At 52.3% G+C, this 17,926-nt stretch overlaps 3 protein-coding genes across 4 annotated transcripts; 2 read left to right on the plus strand and 1 right to left on the minus strand.

Moving 5' to 3' along the window:
- The first annotated feature begins 92 nt into the window (after positions 1 to 92).
- On the plus strand, positions 93 to 5,701 carry MFRP (membrane frizzled-related protein). The gene is made up of 12 exons (XM_088791414.1): positions 93 to 356; positions 482 to 581; positions 694 to 807; positions 941 to 1,099; positions 1,217 to 1,430; positions 1,826 to 1,956; positions 2,112 to 2,542; positions 2,925 to 3,073; positions 3,770 to 3,906; positions 4,052 to 4,183; positions 4,707 to 4,834; positions 4,920 to 5,701. The coding sequence occupies exons 1-12, from the start codon at positions 303 to 305 to the stop codon at positions 5,142 to 5,144; spliced, it is 1,974 nt and encodes a 657-aa protein (XP_088647540.1). The 5' UTR covers positions 93 to 302; the 3' UTR covers positions 5,145 to 5,701.
- Positions 5,702 to 5,874: 173 nt separating this feature from the next.
- On the plus strand, positions 5,875 to 7,840 carry C1QTNF5 (C1q and TNF related 5). Of its 2 annotated transcripts, XM_019716218.2 has the most exons (3): positions 5,875 to 6,035; positions 6,315 to 6,571; positions 6,960 to 7,840. In XM_019716218.2, exons 2-3 carry the CDS (start codon positions 6,358 to 6,360, stop codon positions 7,475 to 7,477), a joined length of 732 nt encoding a protein of 243 aa, XP_019571777.1. In that variant the 5' UTR covers positions 5,875 to 6,035; positions 6,315 to 6,357; the 3' UTR covers positions 7,478 to 7,840. The 2 variants fall into 2 exon arrangements, with proteins under 2 accessions (XP_019571777.1, XP_088647539.1); XM_088791413.1 differs by lacking the exon at positions 5,875 to 6,035 and having other exon boundaries at positions 6,183 to 6,571.
- Positions 7,841 to 9,511: 1,671 nt separating this feature from the next.
- RNF26 (ring finger protein 26) lies at positions 9,512 to 12,292 on the minus strand. Its single transcript, XM_019716348.3, has one exon. The coding sequence runs from the start codon at positions 11,728 to 11,730 to the stop codon at positions 10,426 to 10,428; it is 1,305 nt and encodes a 434-aa protein (XP_019571907.3). The 5' UTR covers positions 11,731 to 12,292; the 3' UTR covers positions 9,512 to 10,425.
- Between the last annotated feature and the right edge of the window lie 5,634 nt (positions 12,293 to 17,926).

The raw sequence follows: 17,926 nt of genomic DNA on the forward strand, positions 1-17,926 counted from the left end.
CCTTTAAGAACTGCTGTCCTGTGCCAGGGTGTTGACCTCAGCATCCTCAGCTGAGTTGGATTAAGGGACCATTTCATGCCTTTGCAAATTTCTTCTGGCTGCTGTCCCTCCCCTACACAGAGACAGAGTAGCCAGTAGCCCAAACCAGTCTACTAAGGATAGCCTGAGAGTAGGTCCAGCCCGTTACCTCAGGAAGCAGAGGCTGCCCTTTTGATAGGGGTTTTGGGGTCAGAGAGTGGGCCCTTGGCGGTCTTGGGCTGTCACAAGGACTTACTCCAGAAAGCCACACAGAGCCTTGAACCATGAAGGATTGCTCAGATATCATCCTGTGTGTGGAGGAGACAGAGCTGAGCAAGGTAAGGCTCACACAGAACCACTCTCCCAAAACCTAGCTGCCTTCCTAGGGCTGGCAGCGCCCAGTGTGCACGCCTGCCAGGCAGTGCTGCCACTTGCGCTCAGCCCTCAAGTCTCTCCCTTTCAGACTTTCTGCAATCCTGCTTTCCAGCCTGAATCGGGGTCACCTTGCCCTCCACCAGCCTTCTGGGAGGATGCCAGCTGCAGCATCCGAGCCCCCTGGCATGGTAACCATCTTAGGGGGTAATCTGGGGGTAGGACTGAGAGGCCCAGGAGCTAAGGACACTGAGGGATGCCTTAGGGAAGTTGGCTTTCAAAATCCCACCCACCTGTCCTCAGGTCAGCGTCCCCGAGTGCTGCAGCCAGACTGCCATTTCTCCTGGTTATGTGTCCTCCTGCTGGCCAGCCTGCTGGTCCTACTGCTGGGGCTGCTGGTGGCCATCATCCTGACCCGTAAGTAGCCAGGCCCTGCTTGGGAGAAGGGCTTTAAAATGAGACTCCATGAGCTATGCTACCTGTTCTCCCTCCCCGCCCCCCCCTTCCGCCCCCGCAAGCATCCAGCTCCTCTGAATCTTTCTGCCTCCAGAGCTGCAGGCTGCACCCCCTTCTGGGGCCTCCTATCATCCACTGTCTGCCCGAGACCTCACCACCACTAGCACCACCTTTACCACCACCAACACCTCTCAGGCAACTGGGACCCCTAAAGGGCAGCAGGAGGCAGGCATGAGCCCCACACTCCAGTCCAGTGAGTATTAAGGGCAGACCTTCCCGAAGAAGGGCCCAAGATGGCAAGGGGGGGTGGGGCCAGGAAAAAAAAAACTCTCTCCTTTTGTCCTCTGAACTCTAACCTCCATCTCTGAAGCCTGTGGGGGCATCCTTCCTGGACCAAGGGGCTTCTTCAGCAGCCCCACCTACCCAGACCCTTACCCACCCAATGTTCACTGCATGTGGCACATCCAAGTAGCCAAAGACCACACAATACAGCTCAAGGTTGAAATTCTCAGCATGGAGAGTGTGGCCTCCTGTCTTTTCGATTGCTTGGAAATCTCCCCTGAGCCTGAAGGCCCCCTCCTCAGGTGGGTCCCTCTCCCTCCCTGTCCTGAACCACTGTCCAGAGGGCAGAGCCAGGGAGCTGCGGTGTAAAGGCTTGACTGCGAGGAAATTGAGATACTTGCCCAGCTCTGGGCCCAGCTCTGCCACCACTTTGCTGTATGACCTTGGGAAGATCACGCCCCCTCTCTAACTATGGTTTCCAAATCTATAAAATGGAGCCCCTACCTCCTTTCCCATAACTAATTGCTGCAAGTGGATGTGCAAGTGCTAGTAAGCTCAGAACTCCCTGGGAAATGAAAGGAGCCTTTTTGACAACATTGTCACAAGTTCAGGGCTGGAGGAAAGAGGACAGTAGGGCCCAGGCAGGGGCAGGCCCCGTGTTCTGAGCCTCCACCACCCCTAACCTGGCTTCTTGCAGAGTATGTGGGAGGGTGCCTCCCCCCACACTCAATACCAATGCCAGCCACCTCCAGGTGGCCTTCGTTTCTGACAGCAGTGTGGAAGGATTTGGTTTCCATGCCTGGTACCAGGCTGTGGCTCCTGGGAATGGTGAGTGCTTCTCCCTACCCCCTCACCCCCACCCCCAGTCCCCAGTTACTTGTCAGTGGTCTACTTCCCTCCCCTCCAGACACTCCCAGCACTGTCAAATGGGGTGGAGACTCTGGCACTTCTGAATCCAACCTCATCCTCTCCCCACCCCCCAGGGAGCTGTGCCCATGATGAATTCCACTGTGACCAGCTCATCTGCCTGCTACCTGACTCAGTGTGTGATTGTTTTACCAACTGTGCTGACAGCAGTGACGAGACCAACTGCAGTGCCCAGTTCTCAAGTATGGGCCCCACCAGCCTCTGGGCTGGTGCTGTCTTCAGACATTTAATCCAGGTTCAGGCTGGGCTCCCCAGCTCTGGCCCAGCCCCAAACCTGGCTGGTCATTCTTCTGGCCCAGAACTTGTTTCCCCATGGACGTGGCCAAAACTCTACTCTGCACTCACTGCTCGCCCTGTTGGGCAAAGGCACAGTCCCTGGCCAACTGATGAGCCCCACCTCCTCTCTACAGGATGTGGGGGAAATCTGACTGGGCTCCAGGGCACTTTCTCTGCTCCGAGCTACCCACAGGAGTATCCTCACCAACAAGTAAGCCAGCACTCCTTGGGGAAGTGTAGTGTAGCACTCATGGGCATACCTGAGCACCTGGTTAGTGTGACTGGGAGCAGCATGGTAGAGACTGCCTTGTACTTGGGAATGTCAGAGATCAAGCAGACAGGAAGGGAACATTATTAAGGGCCTACTACATACTCAGATGGTCCCGTGCTCGGTAAACTTATCTGAGACCAGACAAATTAAAAGACCCTCCATTTCTGAAAAAGCACCTATGACGAGAGCTAGGTGAGCTAGCAGTGCCCACCCACTCCCTGCCTAACCTGCAGCAGGGAGGAAGCCCTTCTGGTGCTCAGCCTGGATGCCCAAATTGGGACAGAAGGAACCTGTGAATTACGCCATCTGTGCCCTCCCCCAGCTTTGCACCTGGCACATCTCAGTGCCTGCTGGACATGGCATAGAACTACAGTTCCACAGCTTCAGCCTGGAAGCTCCGGATGAGTGCAAGTTTGACTACGTGGAGGTGTATGAGACCAGCAATTCCGGAGCCCTCGAACTCCTGGGCAGGTATTGGCAGGCCCAGGGGAGTAGCTAAGGATCACCTCCAGCCTCCACAGTCTTACAGTAACAGCTTCCTACAAATTAGCCCAACTTATTCCCTCGCTTCATTTTGTTTGGCTACTCCAAGTCAAAGGGCTCTTCACTGTCACTCTAAAAAAGGCTTGTCCTGGGGTGGCCAGTTAGCTCAGTTGGTTAGAGCGCGGTGCTCTTAACAGCAAGGTTGCTGGTTCCATCGCCGCATGGGCCACTGTGAGCTGCGCCCTCCACAACTAGATTGAAACAGCTACTTGACTTGGAGCTGATGGGTCCTGGAAAAATACACTTAAATAAATAAGTTTAAAAAAAAAAAAAAAATCTTGTCCTTTCTCACCTCAAAGCCGTTGCTCCTTATGTGGCCCTTTCCTAGTCCCCTCCCTCTTCCAGTTCTCCCACCTGCAGATCCGTTTCCACTCCCCTCAGAAACACTCACTGATTTTTCCCATCTCTAAGTGGCTCCAGTTCAAGCAGTTTGTTTACCACTTTGTCTACTGAATATGTGTGTCTTCCTTACCAGCACCTAATTTTCATGACTCAGCACCTATGCCTCCCATCCCCTCTGGCAACGCCCAGAGCACCCAGCTCCGAGTGAGGCCTGTGTGCGAACTCAGTGCACCAGGCCAGCAAAGGAGCCCTGTGCCCAGGACTGCTCTCTGCTTTGGGCAGGTTCTGCAGAGCAGAGCTTCCCCCTCGCCTCATCTCCTTACACCGCCGTCTGGCTGTGCTCTTTAGGACAAGGACAGATCACAGTATCAGCAGCAGGGGCTTCTCAGCCACCTACCAGGCACTCAACGCCACAGAGAGTAGGTGCCCTTGGGCAAGTGGGTGTGTGCAGTAGAGGCATCTCCAGGAGAACGGGAAAGGGCTCTGGACCCTGGTCCGGGCACTGGGAAGGCAGTGGGGAGACACGCATATTCCTGGGCACTGCCATTCCCCCCGTGTCTACAGACCCCTGTGGGCCCAGAGAGTCCTCCTGCAAGAATGGAGGGTGTCAGAGTCTGCAGTGGATGTGTGACACACGGAGAGACTGCACAGAGAGAAGTGACAACAAGTGCAGCAGCCCCTTGTTTCCACTTCCAGGTGAGAAGCCTGTCCCAGGGCCTAGCAGACCTGACCTTCATAACCCTGAGGAAGGGGGTTCACTACCTTGACTCTTTACAGAGTCCTGATGGTGGCAATGGTACTTAGTGTCACCCCCAAGGTAAATGGGAATCTGGGAATCCAAAGTTGAGCTTTCAACTCCAGCCATGCCACAAAGAGTGTGGGAGGGAGGGAGAGAGAGAACTCCTCTCCACAGCCTACTTCAAAGATGAATGTAAGAGCAGGGGAGTTCCTTCTAGATGCTGAGTGGTCTCTGCCAATGCTGATGCCCCTTCTTCCTGAGATCAAAGAGGTGCCTGAATGATGCCCAGGGCTGGCCGATGATGCTTAGAGCAGACTCTTGAGGATAAAGAATCCTTGATATGTATAAAGCATCTCTCTATTTTATCTCCTTTGATTCTCACAACCCCCTTCTGATCCACATAGCGTGAATAGGTGACTTGCCTCTGTTACATAGCCAGTGAGTAGGCTCCATAGTGACCCTCCTCTCCCATCCCTGCAGAGCTGGCCTATGAGCCTGTCCAAGTGGAGAAGTGCATCGGGGTGAGCTACAACTCCACCGCCTTCCCTAACATCTGGGTGGGCATGGCCACCCAGGAGGAAGTGGTGGAGGTCCTCAGAGGTTACAAGGTGGTCTGAACAGGGATAAGGAGGGATCCCCAGGAAAGGGAGGGAGCCTGGGAGTGGGTGCCTGAGGGATGATTTCCTTCTACAGAGCCTGACAAGTCTGCCCTGCTATCAGAATTTCCGGAGGCTCCTCTGCAGGCTGCTGGTGCCCCACTGCACCCCACTAGGCAGTGTCCTTCCTCCTTGCCGCTCTGTCTGCCAGGACGCAGAGCGCCAGTGCCAGTCTGGCTTGGCACTACTGGGTACTGCTTGGCCCTTCAATTGCAACAGGCTGCCTGAGGCAGCTGGTCTGGAGGCTTGTGCCCAGCCCTGATCCTGAAGTGGACACCTGCCCTCTGCCTGCCCATCCTCCTTTGTCTATCAGGGCAGGCAGGCAGGTAGACAAAGGAAGGGGGACCAGCATGGGATTCTGCCCATCCTCTCCGAGGCCTCCCAGGAGGGGAGGAGAAGTCCTCAACTGGGACAACGAGATCCTCCCACTCTTCCAGCTCCTTCCATGTCCCTTTACTAGCACCAGCTGCCACAAGCAGCAGGCCTGACTCCACACAGTGCCGTTAGCAGTCTAAACTACTTCCCACCCAAGCCTCTGACCCCTGTTTCCTATCTTCTGCCTTCCCACTCTCCATCTGCTTTTCCAGGTTCTCTATTACCCGCCTTCTGACTTTTTCATTTATTCAAGAAAACGTATTGAGTACCTGGTAATGGGGCAGGCCCTGTTCTAAGTCCTGGGAATTCAGTTGTCTATGGGCCTCTGAGAACTCTCCATCCTCAGTTCTCAGCTTTTATTCCCTTGACTGGAGTCTTGTCCTTGGTCTCTTTGTCACTGCACTCTCTCTCCTTCCAACTCCTTTGAGGAGTAGGTGCCCTGAGTGGCTGTCTCACGGTTCTGCCTCTATGTCCAGCTCAAGTCTCTCTACCCCTCCTTTCTCCCACCAAAGTTTGGCCGGCTGCCGGGCGACACCACGAGTTACTTCCCGGCCCAGAGCTCTTGGCCCCTGAACAACTGGTTTCCTCTTGGAGTCTGGGAGGAGCTGAGCAGAGCCGGCAGAGAGTGAACCAGGACCGGGGAATGGCGAGGGCAGGGGGCGCCTAGCTGGAGAGAAGCGCAGGGGCAGGAGCAGGGGTCAACTGGAGGGTCCGCAGTAGCAAGAGCCCAGAAGGAGGCCATATAGAGCGAGCCAGCCTCCTCGGGAGCCGGGAGGGGGTGAGTCTGGTTGGGGGGAATGAGAATGGGGGAGGGGACTGTGGGAAAGACTGGGCTCGGGCCGGGATGGTGGGGGAGGGAAGGGGTTGGCCTCTCCCTTCTCCCTCAGCTGTGCTCTCAGGATTCTCGGCTCTAGGGGCGCCCCTTCTAAGTCCCCTCGCGGCCGCTCAGCTCCCGGGGTATGGCAGTGGGATGGGGACCGGCTCGGCCGCGCTGGGGTAGTAAGCGGGGCAGGTCCCAGGATTCTGGGACCCGACTCCTGTCCTGCCTGGCCCACAGACTACGAGAGGACCCCGGTATTCGGGCTCCCCGTGCCAGCGCCATGAGGCCTCTCCTCGCCCTGCTGCTCCTGGGCCTGGCCGTCGGCTCACCTCCACTGGACGACAACAAGATCCCCAGCCTGTGCCCGGGGCACCCCGGCCTTCCAGGCACGCCGGGCCACCACGGCAGCCAGGGCTTGCCAGGTCGTGACGGCCGTGACGGCCGAGACGGCGCGCCCGGGGCTCCCGGAGAGAAGGGCGAGGGCGGGAAGCCCGGTAAGAAGGCCACAAGGAGGTCGGAGCTGGCGCGGTCCCTGCTCCAGCTCTGTGGGGCCCGAGAGCCCAGGGCTCGAAATCCCACCAGGGGGCGCCGCTCCGTACCGCCCATTCCCACTCAGCCCTGGGAGGGGACAGGAGAGAGTGACTCAGCCCGCGGGGTCAGAACTCCTGGGACCCTTTTTGACCAGCCTATCAGATATGCCCCAACCCTGCAGGACGCGGGAAAGGGGTGAGAGGCCCCGCTGCTCAGGGCGGCACCAGCCGGGGAGGTGGCGACTGGGGAGTTGAGAGGATGGGGAGGCTGCTTAGAGTCGTCCTCTGAGCACCCCACTGCGGGCGAACAGGGCGCTACACTCACCCAAACCATTCTCCTTACCCCCCGCAGGACTACCAGGGCCCCGTGGGGAGCCCGGGCCTCGAGGAGAGGCGGGCCCAGTGGGGGCGACCGGGCCTGCGGGAGAGTGCTCTGTGCCTCCGCGCTCCGCCTTCAGTGCCAAGCGCTCGGAGAGTAGGGTGCCTCCGCCGTCGGACGCGCCCCTACCCTTCGACCGGGTGCTGGTGAACGAACAGGGTCATTACGACGCCGCCACCGGCAAGTTCACCTGCCAGGTGCCAGGGGTCTACTACTTCGCGGTCCACGCCACTGTCTACCGTGCTAGCCTGCAGTTTGATCTGGTCAAGAACGGCGAGTCCATCGCCTCTTTCTTCCAGTTTTTTGGGGGGTGGCCCAAGCCAGCATCGCTCTCTGGAGGCACCATGGTGAGGCTGGAGCCCGAGGACCAGGTGTGGGTGCAGGTGGGCGTAGGTGATTACATCGGCATCTATGCCAGCATCAAGACGGACAGCACCTTCTCTGGATTTCTGGTATATTCTGACTGGCACAGCTCCCCTGTCTTCGCTTGATGCCCACTGGAAAGTGAGCTCATGCTCTCTCACTCCTAGGACAGGAGGGTGTGACACTGATAGCCACATCATCCAGGAAGGCTGGCCCCCTGGAATGCTGTGAATGACTATGGAGGGAGGGTGGGGGCCTGTCTGTCCTGCTGCTGGCAGGGAATGGGGATAGAGGTTGTCTGAGATAAGGGCACTGGTTGGATTTATCCCCAAGACCAAAGGAGTGTGTTGTGCGGCCAGGTGTAGGCCCTCTGACCCAGGACATCAAGGTGGGGTGCCCTCTTTCTGGTCCTGTTTCTCTGAGTCTTTCCTTTTCCCTCCTGCTCCTTGGCCCTTTTCTTAGAAATCATTCAGTAAATCTAAAAAACCCTCCTCCTGGCTCAGCCTTTCTTCTTGAGTGGTGGGGATGCCCTGATTCTGAAGATGGGGGTGAGGGGAAAGAGAGGAGATGTAAGGAAGAGAAAGGAGGGCTCTTGGGGTGGATGAGCTAAGGAGCAAGAGATACAGGAAGCAGCCCCAGATGAATGAGAGGCTGCTCCACGGAGCTGTCTCTCAGTTGGGTAGGTTGTTAACCAGACTGCCCGATCGAGGAGGGTGCTCTCCTGGTTTGGGGCTCTGGCCACCTTTATCTAACTCAAAGATAACATATGAACTGGGTAGGGACTACCTTTACCACACATACCCCTGCCCTGATCAACCCAGGGTTTTTTCCTTCATGACTCCCCTGGCTGCTTGCTTGGTTCCTAGATGACTAGAAAGCTGTTTTTCTATCCCCAAGCCAGAGGAGTGGAGAGTCCCTGGGTGTTTAGAGATAAGTCGTTTCTGAGATGACCACAAGAGGGTGCCCCAGCTCCAGAATGTAGCAATGACCCTGAATAGCCAGGGTAGTCAATGCGCTCTTGACTACTAAGGGTGGTTAGAGGGAGGAAGGTTTGCCAATGAAATTCCAGATGGGGGTGGAGGAAAAAGGGATCCTCTGCTCCCAGCTCAGGAAGTTTATCTTCTCTCATAAAATGTTTATTCTCACATTAAACAGAGACTGTTAGGAGCCAAGGCTCCCCTTGCTCAGCTTCCTCTCCAGGATTGGGGGAAGGAAAGAAAAAGCCCTCCCTCAGGCCTCCCAACTCCAAGGTGGATGTGGGTAACTCTCCCCTACTGTGCTGCGCCACCAAGTCTGAGGTTAGCCTCAAAGCCCCTGCAAGACTCCCCTTCTCTGACCTTCAAAAGGAGATTCAGGCCAGGCCCAGAGATCAAGTGTTAATGTTGTCTCCATCCCGCAACCCAATAACAAACAAAGCAGGGCTTTCCAGGTCCACCTTAGCTCAGCCTCTCAACACAAAAGAAAATGGAGGGGTCTCTGAGAGTTTCTTCCTGGCCTCCCTTTTTCCTCTTCCCCTCCCTGCACCTTTCCAGAAGGCTGTCCCTGGCATTATAATCCTGGATTTAACATACAATTATGGGGGAGTGTTGCCCCTCTCCTGCTGGTCCTATGAGGATAGGTATGACCAATGGGGACTGGGCTGGATAAGTGAGCTAGAGACAGGCCTCAGAAGTACTTCAGCTCCCAGCTCTCCTCCACTAGGTTCCACAGCCATACTCTAGCCCATCACAGCACCACTCTATGCCAAGAGACACAAAGACAAGCACCAGCTCCTCCAGGGATCAGAGAGTAGACGGGACTGCAGGCAGTAGGAACCCAAGTTCCCTACTGAGAAGAGTGGCACCAGAAGGAAAGCTGGGAAGTCCAACTCAAGGGATGAGAAAGTTCACACTCCTCTCTACCAGGGCTTGATTCTGGCAAAAACAGAAGACAGGGAGGGCTTTCCAAACCCCATGCAAGGACACAAATTGGAGGGGATGAAAGCTAATCCACCCACACCTGGCATGGGCTCTCCCCCAAGGCACAGTACTCCCACCCCATCTTCAACCTTCCCCCACCAGGTTCCCCACAGATCACACTTGTGACTCCAGCAGGACTGGATCCTGCCGTAATGTCAGTTACCCTGACCAACTGCTCACCCTTGCAAAGATGCACACAGGCTGTCAGAACTATCAACAGAACTTTATTCACTGGAAACTGGGCCAGAGAGACCCCTCAGGGAACTGCATGCCCCTAGGCCCTGGCCCCTCCTTTGTTTGGACCCTAGTGATGTGCACAGTCTACCCTCACCAACGCCAGGGAGAGGCAAATAGAAGGGGAATGCCATTTTGATATGGTGAAAGGGATATGAGTAGAAATCTGGTAATCTCTCCTGAGGCTCCTAGTGGAACTGGGGTGCCAGAGGGTACATGGTCCCAGAACCGGGTGCAGACACCCCACCCCTCCACCCCCCAGGGGTAAACTCTTGATCCCAGCTGTTGGATCAGGTTTGGAAGGAGCCTTGTAAGATTACGACAGGGAGAAGTGGTAGCTCTGAAGGCACCTGAGATACGACCCCCAAAACCTACCAAGCAGTAGTTGTGACTGAAAGTAAAGGTTCAAGATCATTCCAAGGCCCTTGAGTTGCCAAAACACTCAAATGACACTGATGTGTTGTGGCTGCACAAGCTGGGGAAACAAGGCGGAGGGGGCAGGGAGAGGAGAGGACCTGCAAATCCCCAACAGAAAAACCAGAAGCAGAGACAGGGAACCAGAGGCTGGCATCTGGGTGGGCCCTGGCAAGCTGGAGGGGAGTCCACAGCAAACAGTCTCAGGGTCTTGCATAGTGACACTCACCACCCTCAGAATCGCAGGGACCCACGGAGTAAAGAGAAGCTGTTACCCTGTCCCCACCCAGGTCATGGTCTTCCAGAGTATCCCATTGCAATGTCCTGGGTGTATGGCTTGGAGGCTTGGTATGACAGCCATGGGGGCAGGAGGAGATTCAGGCCAGGCCTGGATATCAAATGTTAATGTTGTCCTAGTACAGGTGGCTGCGTGGAGCATGGAGCTGGAGAGGTGGGCAGGCAGGGAGTTTTCAGAGGTAGACATTGAGGGTCTGAAGAATGCCCCTGCGGCAGAGTGGACAGTTGCGGTGGTAGATGGGATGGCGCATCAGGATTTCAGTGCAGGCCTGGCACAGGCACAGGTGCCGACAAGGGAGAAGCAGCACCGTCTTGCTCTGGTCCTGGCAGATGACACACTTCTTCCGCTCCTCTTGCTCCTTCAGCAACTTCCATGGGTCTTGCCCAGCTATAGACTCCTCATTAAGCCTCTCCCGGCCCCAGGCAGCAGTCACTCTGGCCATCCTGACTTCCTCCTCTTCTGCCTCTGATCTGGGCCCTGCTTCAGGATCCTGTCGCCAGGTCCTGGCTGAGGGCACCCTTCTAGGGCCACCCCGAGGGGCCCCAGGTGCCCCTCCCCTGTTTGGCCAACTCACCAGCTGGAGGCTGCGGCTCCAGACTCGGCTCCAGACTTGGCGCCAGGCCTCCAAGCCCAGTGCTAGGCGGGACAGTCGCACAACGTCCTCTCGGAGCTGGTGGTAGGATGGCCGGGCATGGAGCTGACTGAGTACCCGTGTGGCCAGACTCATGGTAAGGTCTGGGTGCAACACAGTCACCGTCACTGCCAGCACACAAGCCAGTAGCACCAAGCCGGTGAGACTGACAAGCACAAAGCTGGCCAGAAGGCGGGCAGCTGAGGCCAGGAGCTCCAGTGCTAGTTGGCAAGGAGTCCAGAGGAGGATGGCCATGGCCACAGCGCTGCTGGAAATGTGAGCTAGGAAAGCAGCCATAACATCTGTCATCCTCCACAGCGGCCCCATCACTGTATCCCATAGGGCCAGCACCAGGGAGAAGAGGTTCTGAGTGCCAATGAGGCACATGTTGACCAGGCTGTTGATTACATAGGCCACCAGGCTCATAGCGATGGTACAGATGTCACAGGCCTGGCGCAGCAAAGCATGGCCATTGGAGACCACATTGAGGACGCCCCGGTGTAGTATATCCCGGCTCCTTAGTGCCCCATGAGAGGCTAGGTGTCCCAGGAGCTTTAAACTCTCCAGGCCAGAGCAACAGCTGTACAGCAGGGTACACAAGGCCTGCAAGCTCCCACAGGTGAAACGGACCAAGGCTTCGATCAAGGCCAGCAGTGAAAGCAGGACCCCGCGACCCAAGTGCAGAAGACTAGTCAGTACCGTGTGTGGCAGGTTGTAGATGAAGGCCAGGAGCCAGGCCAGGGAAGCCAGGAGGGAGGACACCAGCAGGAAGTTGAGGTCCAACACCAAGGTCAGCACGTCCAGCACTAGGCCCACACCATTCACCACCAGGTACACAGCCTCCATTATAGGGCTAAGGAGGTTAGTCCAAAGGAAGTCTGGCTCCTGGTTAAAGGAGGTATCCAAGTTGCCAATACTTTGGGGGTCGGGGATTAATTTGGAAGGAAAGTGAGTAGTTTCAGAGTCAGACAGAAGTGGGTTAGAGGGAAGTGGCGTCTCAATGGAGGGAACGGGGCCCAGGTGCTGGTCCAGCAGTCTTGGTTTTGAAGGCGGGCTGTTTGGGAGGGAAGAGGCCAAACATCTCTAAAGTGGAAGTGAGCCCGGGCTGGAGGACAGGCCTCAGCTTTGCAAGCCTGGTGGTGGCGTACCACGGCCAAGCAATAAGTCAGACCGAGAGGAGACCCGGAACGGCTAGGATCGGGCCGGGCCGGGGCCGGGTGGGGGCGGCGCAGGCTGGGCGCAGGCTCGCGGTCCAGCTACGCACGTGCCCCTGTCCCCGCCCGGCCCCCGTCCTCTGGACTCGCAGCGCTTTGCGCCCAAAGGGGGAGTGGGAAAGGGAATCAACCTCAGCAAACCCCACGGACGGCCTCCTCTACGCTGGGCGCCGCCATCTTGTGTGCGAAGGGATGGGGCCAGAGGCGTGCTAAGGGGGAGGGACGACGAACTCTGGCCAATCGGCGAGAGTCAACCTCAGGGAACATCGAGCACTCATTGGTCCATTTGAACGGCGCCCAAACTTATTTACTTTCCAAAGAAAGGGGCAGAGACAGATTGAAATCTCTGCCCTTTTGAGGCGGTGATTGGTCAGTTGACAGGCAGGGGCGAAATATGCCGCCCCCGACACGAGCAGGGTTTTGCTTGGGACTAAATATGGGAGCTGTTCTGTCTCTTGATCTGTGGGAGTGATCTAGTTAGGTGCGGGTTGGCGGTCCCTGTCCAGGGCTGGGCTCTGGAATTGCACCTCCTCCGCCTCCTCCTCAGGGTTTCTTCTCATCCTCCTCTATTCATTCACCTACTTATTGAGCTCCTACAAATGTACCGGGGATACAAAAAGTGTTTAAGACGGGGCTGCTATCAAGCAGTTCACAAGGGGAAACGTTGTTATAGGAGATTCCCAAGATGCTATTCCAAACTGTTTTCTCAAGCCCCATCAGGTATTCTCAGGATCCTCAGATGTCCTTGAGAACAGGCGGCCACAGACCAGAAATAGCTCACCCTCCTACCCCAGTCCATATTACTTTGTTTGCTTGAACACTCTAATTAGACATCTGTGGCCTGGGAGGCTCCAGGTTCCTCAAGAAATTATCCTTTTCTTTAATATTCAAATAATATTCACAATATATTTGAGACCCCACCCCAAATATATTGTGAAGCCTGGTGGTATTCTCTACTAGAGCGAAGGATACTTGGGGGCTTATCCTTCCCCTGGTCACCATTGCTTTAATTTCTTACTTGTAGTGAACTATTCATCTCCACTGTGGCCTGGACTCCTGAAAGTGTCTGTCTCCCTTCACCCCTCCCTGAACACTGCCTGAATCCTTCATTCCCTAATGCGCCACTTATACAAAGCTGAGGTATTGACAAGAGATGCTCTAAATTAAATTACAGCTGTGGGAAAGTGAAAGAGACAGGAATAATTAATGGCAGGCCAATTAAAGGATCATATTTCTGAATACATATGTTGGTGCTTTGAATCAACCTCCAGGTGTTTATTAGTAACCACTACCACCACTGCACATGCATATGCATGTACTTTCAGGACTGTTACCTGTAACCAATCAAAAGTAGGAACTATTTCTTCCTTACAGATGGTGCTCCTATCGTAGAACTTCCCCTCTTCACCTTATCCCACCCCCCTTATCTGTAGTTAATGTAAATTCTTTCAAAACAACTTACATCTTTTTTCCCCAAAACATAATGTATAAAAGCACTCATCAGCTCCAGGACTGTGGACATGCTTATCTTTTCCACTTAACCCTGCTGCTGGTGGTTTAGACTTCATGCCCCAACACCCAAGACCTGGTCCTTTCTGGCTAATAATATGGCCCACAAACTCTTTCTGTTAAAAAGGTTTCCAGCCATGGAAGTTGTTTGTTTGTTTAACAGTATGAAGCAAATCTTTACTGAGATAAGGGGTTCCCAATAGGGTTTACACTATATTGCAGAGCAAGGACTGCAGTTTCTGAAACCCCATTGGTTTTTCCCCTGGCCTCTCCCTCGACTCCAACTTCCCATTTTGTTACAGTATTTTATTTTACACAGCAGTCTATCTCTACTGCCAACCCAATCTAAACTCTAACCACAAAATGCTAAGCTCTCTAAACAAAGGAAAATAATATAAAGATTCGTTTTAGCCTCCTGCCCAGATCCTGGTCTGTTATGGTTATTCCTGTTGCTATTGCTTCTATTGTCCCACTGTGCATTTTTTCCCAATTTCAAATCTTGGAGAATATGCCCATTTCCCCTTCAAGATACTTGATCCCACCACCCCTAACATCTCCTCTTCAAAAATCTTACTTGTCCAGTGACTGCTGTTGTGAGAGATGCTATCTGGGAATAGAAGGTGTGGGAGCTTGAAGGTTAAGAGATAGAATAAAACCATGAAGGAATGTCTAACACAGGAGTTTTGCTTTGTAATATTGTATGTACCATAATTCTCCTCTTCATCTCCCTATCAAGCATCTTCCTGCAACACTTGACACCAGTGACGACTTCCTCCATCCTTGGTCCCTGGACATTACCCTCTCCTGTATTCTTTCCGTTTCAGCCTTTTCCTCTCTACATGATGATTTTTAAATCTGTGTCTTCAGTCTGAATCTCTCTCAAAGTTCAGGTTTTGGCTGCTTCCTGAACACAGACAGCTCCCAGACATCTCACTGGTGCTTCAAACTCAATGTGTCCAAAATCAAACTCAGTAAACTTGCTGTGCCTGCACTGTGTGCAATTAACCAGCCAGCTTTGCACACCAAGAAAGGCTTTTTTGGAGTCGGCAGGATCCTCTAATACAGTATTTCCATTATTTTGGTACCAAGGCCTCCCCTTTGAGTGCTCTGAGATATTACTCAGCCAAAGCCACCTTGAGTGAGCCACAACCTTTGACTCAATTGGCAACCCATCTATGGGCAGGCAGAGGTTACCTGTGGCCAAAATTCTTGTGACAAATGAATTACTACAAAATATTCTTAAGCTAGAAACATAATGGCTGAGAGTACCATGTGACCACAATGCAAAACAAGTGTTGGCATGCCCCTCCCTTGGAAAAACCAGAGTGCTTCCCAGTGCCTAGAAGTTGTAAACAACTGCTCCTTGAGGTGATCATGAAAACAATGGTTCGATTTTGATTCAAGAAGTATCTCTACTAACTAGATAATATTTATTTCTCCTCCAAGACTGGGTTTCAGATAAAGCTGGTTCAAACCCCCAGTTGCCAAAGCAGGGAGTCATCATCTATTTGCAGTCTGGAGAAGGAAGACTGGAGAGAGTTGATAGAAAGAACTCACACCAACTGACTTTAGGAGGAAGTTCAAATTGTTTAGTAGTGTGAGTCCCAGGGACTGTAAAGAAAATAAACCAGATTATGAAGAAAACTGAATGCCTGGCCATACTATCCTTGCAGAATTCTATAATGTAAGATGTAGTGGGGTGAACTGAAGCCCTCAGGCCTTTATCCCTATTATGCTGGAGCATCAGTTGGTTTCTGCTGTTGTGAGAGATGCTTTTTTGTTCTGCCAGGTGAGAGATGCTAGCTGGGAATAGAAGGGGTTTTTAGAGGTATGGGAGCTTGAAGATTAAGAGATAGAATAAAACCATGAAGGAATATTTAATTCAGGAGTTTTGTTTTGTAATATTGTGTGTACTATAATTCTCCTCTTCATCTCCCCATCAAGCATTCAGTAAAATCTACGTTACCACCATGGTTTTAGAGTTGGATTTTTGCCTTTTTTATTTAATTTTGCTTTTTTTAAATATAAATTTTATTGGGGGACAGTGTGTTTCTCCAGGGTCCATCAGCTCCAAGTAGTTGTCCTTCAATCTAGTTGTGGAGGGCGCAGCTCAGTTCCAAGTCCAGTCACCATTTTCAATCTTTAGTTGCAGGGGCCGCAGCCCACCATCCCATGCGGGAATTGAACTGACAACCATTATTGAGAGCTCACCCTCTAACCAACTGAGCCATCCGGCCACCCCTCTGGAAGCTCAGCAGCAGCTCATTGTCTTCAATCTAGTTGTGGAGGGCGCAGCTCACTGGCCCATGTGGGAATCGAACTGGCAACCCTGTTGTTCAGAGTTCGTGCTCTAACCAACTGAGCCATCTGGCCAACCCTAATTTTGCTTTTTAATTTTACAAATCATTTGTAGGGTCCCAAAGTCAGAACTATATAAAAAGGTACATTCGTAGAAGGTTTGCTTTTATCCTGCCCCCTCCACTCTGTCCCCTCCCAGTACCACAAATCACAAACACACCAAAAAATATTTTCCTCAGTTAATCAGGACACAGGTCTTAACTGGTACAGCAGAACCCATAACCCTAAACATCAGTCTGGCAATAACTGTTTAGGCCCAGAGAGGCACTTCACCACATCTCATAACCTATATCCTGAAAACATGTGGTAATTATCCAAACACCATGAATATCTGTGCTTTATGCAGTGTGGATTTGAGCAGTTGAAGCACTTAGGTTAAAAAAGGAATACATTAATTAACTAGTCAAATCCTCTTGCTTTTCTTCCTGTTCCAATTTGTGCTTCCAAAGTACTCATAAATTAATGCAACATTTGCAATGGTAGCTGAGGAACATCTGCAATATGAGATGTGACAATTAAGTTTGCAAACATCCTAGAAAAAGTGCTACATACCTCACTGCTGAATATCACTATGGTCACCTTTGAAGCACTCCCCTTGGGAAGCTATGCACCAATGCCATCGCCTAGTCCACCCTTCAAAGCAATTTTGGAACTCTTTTTCTGGAATGGCCATCAGAGCTGTCATTGTATTACCCTTGATGTCCTGAATGTCATCAAAATGTCTTCCTTTCAATATTTCCTTTATCTTCAGGTAAAGAAAGAAGTCATTGGGGGCCAGATCAGGTGAGTAGGGAAGGTGTTCCAATACAGTTATTTGTTTACTGGCTAAAAACTCCCTCACAGACAGTGCTGTGTGAGCTGGTGCACTGTCATTATGCAAGAGCCATGAATTGTTGGTGAAAAGTTCAGGTCGTCTAACTTTTTCATGTAGCCTTTTCAGCACTTCCAAATAGTAAACTTGGTTCACTGTTTGTCCAGTTGGTACAAATTCATAATGAGTAATCTCTCTGATATCAAAAAATGTTAGCAGCATCATTTGACTCTTGATTTGGACTCATGGAACTTTTTGGATCATGGAGAATTGTCTGACTTCCATTGTGCACTTTGATGTTTTGTTTCAGGGTCGTGTTGGTACACCCATGTTTCATCACCAGTGATAACATAGCCCGAACGATTGTCTTGCCTCTCCGAAAGGTCTTGGCAAACTTCGACTCTCCTTTGCTTTTGTTCATCACTGAGCTCCTTCGGGACCATTTTTGCACATACCTTTCTCATGCCAAGATTTTGAGTTAAGATTTTCCTAACTGTTTCTCTATTGATGTTTACTGGGTCTGCTATGCTTCTCACAGTTAGCGAACGATTTTGACGCACAATTCGACAAATTTTTGCAATGCTTTCGTCAGTTCTGCTCGTTATTGGTCACCCTGACCTCTGTTCATCAGTGACGCATTCTCTTCCCTCAGAAAAAGTTTAATCCATTTGTACACTGCCATTTTCTTCATGGCATTATCCCCATAAACTCAGACTAACATGTCCTTGATTTCACTTCCATTCTTGCCAAGTTTAACAAGAAATTTAATGTTTGTTCATTGCTCTAATTCAAGCTCAGACATTCTCACGGTAGCACCCAAAAACACACAACAACAATAATGAATGCCACTCAGCAAGACACCACCACACATCGACACGAACACAGCTGTGGGACACTATATACCAAGGTTATGAAAGCTTACCGAGCTGTTTGTACAGTGCTGCCAATGTAAGCGCACGGTGGCAAGTTCACAGACTTAATGGTCATACCTCGAATTAATTCATATTTAAAATTTTGTATATATATAAGTTTAGATGAAACATGCTTGTATGTTTCATTGATTTTAGCTCCTTTTTGACTTAAGGAAAGGACCCGGGGAAAAAGCAACTTGGACTTTTAGGCATTGACTTACAAGATAGTTGAGTGCAAG

This window comes from Rhinolophus sinicus, chromosome 14 (genome assembly GCF_057876585.1).
Source record: "Rhinolophus sinicus isolate RSI-liver-muscle chromosome 14, RSI-T2T, whole genome shotgun sequence".
NCBI lineage: Eukaryota > Metazoa > Chordata > Mammalia > Chiroptera > Rhinolophidae > Rhinolophus > Rhinolophus sinicus.